Source organism: Littorina saxatilis, linkage group LG17 (assembly GCF_037325665.1).
Source record: "Littorina saxatilis isolate snail1 linkage group LG17, US_GU_Lsax_2.0, whole genome shotgun sequence".
Lineage (NCBI taxonomy): Eukaryota > Metazoa > Mollusca > Gastropoda > Littorinimorpha > Littorinidae > Littorina > Littorina saxatilis.
In genome coordinates, this window is record NC_090261.1 from 41,872,294 (window position 1) to 41,877,293 (window position 5,000).

General features: G+C 42.9%; 1 protein-coding gene across 1 annotated transcript in view; it reads left to right on the forward strand.

Annotated features, from left to right (window-relative positions):
• LOC138952932 (uncharacterized) overlaps positions 1-5,000 on the forward strand; it is a 23,727-nt gene that overhangs the window by 12,884 nt on the left and 5,843 nt on the right. Inside the window, exon 2 of the mRNA XM_070324685.1 lies at positions 1,594-1,774. Coding sequence (XP_070180786.1) covers positions 1,625-1,774 — 150 coding nt within the window. The 5' untranslated portion in view covers positions 1,594-1,624. The remainder of the gene's footprint in view (positions 1-1,593; positions 1,775-5,000) is intronic.

A 5,000-nucleotide genomic window follows, 5' to 3' on the forward strand; every position in this document is an offset into this window, starting at 1 on the left:
TGTGTGTGATTTGTTTTCGTTTTGAATATTTTTGTTTTGTGTGTTTGCTCAGAACTCAGAACTCAGAAAGTTTTGTCTTATCTTGTAATCCAAAAACAGACTGCTAAAGTTCCAGTTTTGTTTTTAAACACAAATGATACAGGAAATGAAATTATCTTAACATTTTCCAAGAAACTCGCTGACAAGACTTTGACGAGAAAATTGCGGGGTTTAACAGGACGAAGTCAAGTTTTCAATATTCCCTTCTGCAACCGGAAAAAAACTGACACGAGTATAACTGTTTCTTGCCTTCACAAGTTTGACAGCGCTGAGATGGCGTGGTGTTTCCATTTAAGGTTGTGCCACATTTTTCCCCCATTGCATCCGATATAACGTGCGGGTTTCATTTAAGGTGGTGCTAACACAATGACTTGTTCCTGAGGTTTTTTAGCCTGCAATGATAGGTCAGAGCTGTACACAGATATTACAGAGACGACGGTAATGACAGAATCAAATCGTCGTGTTTGCGCTTTCGACTGGAAGCGTGATTCGGTCTTCGACATCCTTATTTCTTCTTTCTCGTTCGCTTTTTTTAAACGTCCACTCCTTTCTCTTGACGTGTAGAAATGTCCCTGTCTTCGTCAAAGCCACCAGGGCCGAGATGCACGAGAAATGTACCAACCGGGTGGGAGCCAGCCGAGGGGTCAGACAGGTTGAAATTGAACTTTGTTGTGATTTCAACGAATCAAACCTCGCGGTTTGTTCTCACCCGGTTGGGTGGTACCTACTTTCGCTTCGTATACATCAGCTCAGGTTACCAAACGGCTCCTCCTGTAGGTGGTTGTGTCCGTCCGTGCTGTGTGTCTTTCATCCTCATGCAGTGGTCAGTCCTGGTCAGTAGGTATAGGTGGTCATACTAGGTGCGATGTAACAGGGACACATCAAGTGCTAAGGGCTTTTACTTTTGGCTGTGCAAAGAAAATGTGTCGGCATTTATTTGGATTGTAGATCGATGAGAATATGATCGCAGTGACTTACGTTTAAATGTCCCATACTCTTTATTAATGGATGCAGGCAGCTCTCCTGTGAGCAGTTCCATCGTTATTGATGCAGGTTATATCACCAAAGGGGGAACTTTATTGCCTGCAGCTGATTCATTGCACTTCACTGGCTATTGCAAAGGCCAACAAGCTGCATAAAGCGTGATTAAAACATTTAGCCAATGGAGTCGAAATAAAAATGAAACGAATAGAAACCACTGCACAAGTTGACATAGGTGTTACGTACGAAATTAATTTTGACAACACACATTGCAACTCTGCACAGAGACCAATAAGACTGATGATTTTTGGTATGTGTCCAAGTGGAACCATGCTTTTATGCCACGTGACAGTCCTGGACAGATCTGGCAACTATACGCGATCGCTTTCGCACAAAGGAACTTGTATCTAACACTTCGGCGATCTTAGCATGCAACTTTGCAAACGTGCTTTGGGTGAAATAAAACACTGACTTTCATACAAGCAGAAGCTACATTTTCTCTCTGATTTTGTTGTTGTTTTCTGTCAATCTGTCGCAAAAATTAAAACATGGATGTATCCTTTATCGTTGCAGTCGTCATCCTCACCCTCAGGCACTTACCTCCATGTTCCGCACACAGAGCCTCGTTATGGTTTTGGCCTTGACCCTTGCGTTGGCAGCCTCGTCTGCGGTGCTACCCTTCCTCAACCTGAACGAGATGCAGCCTGAGCACGCCTGCTACTTCCTCTGTGACTTGTGCCTGGAAGGTGGACCGGTAAGCAAGATATTCATCGTAGCATCTGTCTTCTTTTTTTCTTCTTTTTTTTTCTTTTTTTTCTTCTTCTCATTGTCCCTTCGCTGGGAACTTCGGGTCGCTTCCTACCAGTAAAAAGCGAGCAGCAACAGAGTCGCGCTTTTTTTTTTGGGGGGGGGGGGAGGGGGGAATGTGTGGTTAGTTCAAGTGTATAGTACCAAATAAGATATACCTGTCTTCACCTTCAAAGGGGTATTCGTGGCCATAAAACGGTCCGAAATCGGTCCATGAGCTATTCACAGTTCGGTTTTGGGGTTTGTCATCTTGCATCAGGAATACCTTGCAATTATTCAAATTGTAAATGCAACAAATCTTATTGTTTCCCCCCAAAAAGAAAAGTGAGAAATTGACTGGTATCTGCAATAACATACGCTTAGCATTTGAACTGTCCAGGCCAGAATACAGACTTTTTCATTCATTGGAAAATATTGCTGGTCGGGGTTTATTTGAACATTTTGTTGAGTTGTCAGTTGAGTACATCAAACGTGCATCTTCCGCGGTGACCATTTTCCTTCACAGGCTATGGTCACAGAGGCGTACTATGTTACACTGAACACAAAAAGTTCAGGATATTTTGTTTCAGTGGTATAGTCCAGTTAGCTATGAAACAGCAGTTTTTTGGTCAGAAACATGGTAGCAGGCTAATAATTGTCCCCGGACAATTGCCCCCCGGACAATGGCCCCCCGGACAATTGACCCCCTAGGACAATTGCCCCCCGGACAACTGCCCCCCCCCCCCCTCCGCCATGGGAGGACAATTGCCCCCCGGACAACTGCTCCCCGGATAACTGCCCCCTTCCCTCTCTGACAACTGTCAACACATATCAACGCATATATGAACTCACGCACAGACAAATATATATAAACACGCTCACTGATAAGCGTGCGTGTATGCACGCTTTTGTAAAATGAAAAAAAAAATTTCACCTCTTGAATTGTTAAAGCATGAAATGTACTCAAATAAGTGTGCATGCGCGAGCGTGCGTGCGTGCCTGCGTGTGCGCATTCGTGCTTGAGTGTGAGTGCGTTTGTTGACGGCATGATTCACATTCAACCGTCGAAACAGTGACCAAAACTGAACGATATGTTACGTTCTTTACATCAGAGCGTTTGTTTGGTGTCTTACCTTAACTTTTTGTGTTAAGTGTAGTGATATCGTGCGGGCGAAAACAACAGATTCCTAGTGACCATTTCTAGTGCTCTTAAAATGATGTCAACGACGAGCAGGGTCTCAAACGTTTCCGGACCGATCCTTACTTGAAAATAAATCTAGATGCCTCGGTATTTCTGTAACAACAGAAGAGAGAAAACAGTGGAAAACATGTCGAAATCTATGTTTCTTTATTTGTGACACAACAACCATAGAGTCTGTCGTTACTTTGAATCAACAGAAACAATCCATTAATAATTCAGTCTCCACTTCCGCTGTTATTGTGTATGGAGAGAAAACAATGGGGACCCCGAGCTTTGATCTAAAACATTCAATTTGAAACTTTCACATTAAGTTGATCTTGTCCGTACACCGCGTAACCTCTCCCTCAAACACCCACAGAGCAAGGAGAACAAAGGGGATTGTGAGTTCTAATCGGAAACATTTCACCGGATACACAGATGTATTATACCAATTTATTTGATCCCATTTTGATATCAATCATAAATTGCTGCACACACTTTCGCATAAAACGAATCTATAAAATCCTTAGGTGGTTTTTGATCAATGGATTGTTAATGGACACATATTCGCATTAGGCCAATCCAACAACATCCTCACCTCATACCTGGAGACAGCAGTCCGTTAATGAAATTGTTTTCTTAACCAGACATCTATCCCCTCGGACCTTTCAAGTAAAATCTATTGAGAGGCGATGCAGATGTGATGAAAGTCCCTCTGAGAGGAAGGAAATAGGCGTGTGAAAACAGTGAAAGCTCATTATAGTCTATTAAAAGCTGACAGCAATCAGGGGTATTTTTCTTAAGTGCATTGAGCTAGCTGCGTACGTGAATGCCTTGAGGGTAGTTCTCTCAGAGCAAAATTAAGCGCTTCCTTATTTTTTTCTCTCCTTTTCTTTTTCTTTCCTTTCTTCTCTTCTCTCTCCCTCCCCCCCCCCCCCCCCCCCCCCCCCCCCCTACCGCCTCCGCTCCTCCATAACTATCCATATGTAACCCCACCGCCCCCTCATTTTCTCTCTTTCTCTCTCTATCTCTCTTCTTTTACTTCTTGTCTTTTTTCGTTCAATCTTTTTCCAGATTGTTTTTTTTTTCATTCGCTCTGTCATATTTTTGTTCTCCCTCTCTCTCTGTTTGACTCTATGTCTGCCTGCATCTCTCTCTCTCTCTCTCTCTCTCTCTCTCTCTCTCTCTCTCTCTCTCTCTCTCTCTCTCTCTCTCTCTCTCTCTCTCCCTCTCTCCCTCTCTCTCTCTCTCTCTCTCTCTCTCTCTCTCTCTCTCTCTCTCTCTCTCTCTCTCTCTCTATGTTTTACCCCCTCAATCACTCTTCCTTTAATTTTCTTCTTTTTTTCCTCTCATTGTTTTTCTTCCTTTCATCAGCTTTTCCCCATGTTGCGTAAAAGCAATTTAAAGGCAGTGAGTTTTGCGTGGGAGCGCAGTTTGGGAGCGGTGTGGGAGATTTTTACAGTGTTCCGGTGTGTGAAAAATTTGAGGCTAACGAGTAGGCCTGTCACAATGGTTTTGTCCTTAATGTCAGGAATCGAGGGCTTGTTTGGCAGCGTTTTGTTCCCACTCCCGTGTCCGGTCATGTAATTCACATGTTCGTGGTGGGGGAAAAAAAACATTTGATGAGTGAGTAGTTAACGTTAACTTGCATAACCTCGCGTTGCCTAAGGTTACATTTCGTTACGTTTAAGTCAAGTAGGTCGAGCGAAATAAGACATACGATATCGATTTTTGTTGAGCAAAACAAGGCGTATCTTTAAGACCTTGTCTTTTGAAGTGAAATATATATCTGACACCAAAAGCCGAACAAAGATCGAAAAGACGTCATAACGGGAATAATGGCATAAAGAAAAAATTCTGTCACTTCTTCTGTATGTATACCAAGGAAATGACAAAGATTTTCGAGAACGAATCGAAGTTTGTCTCGGTGACTTCAACATATCAGCAGAAGAAAATTAATTGAAAGGTCACCGCCAGGCTGTGTATGTATCGTTATCGAACTTCATTAACTATT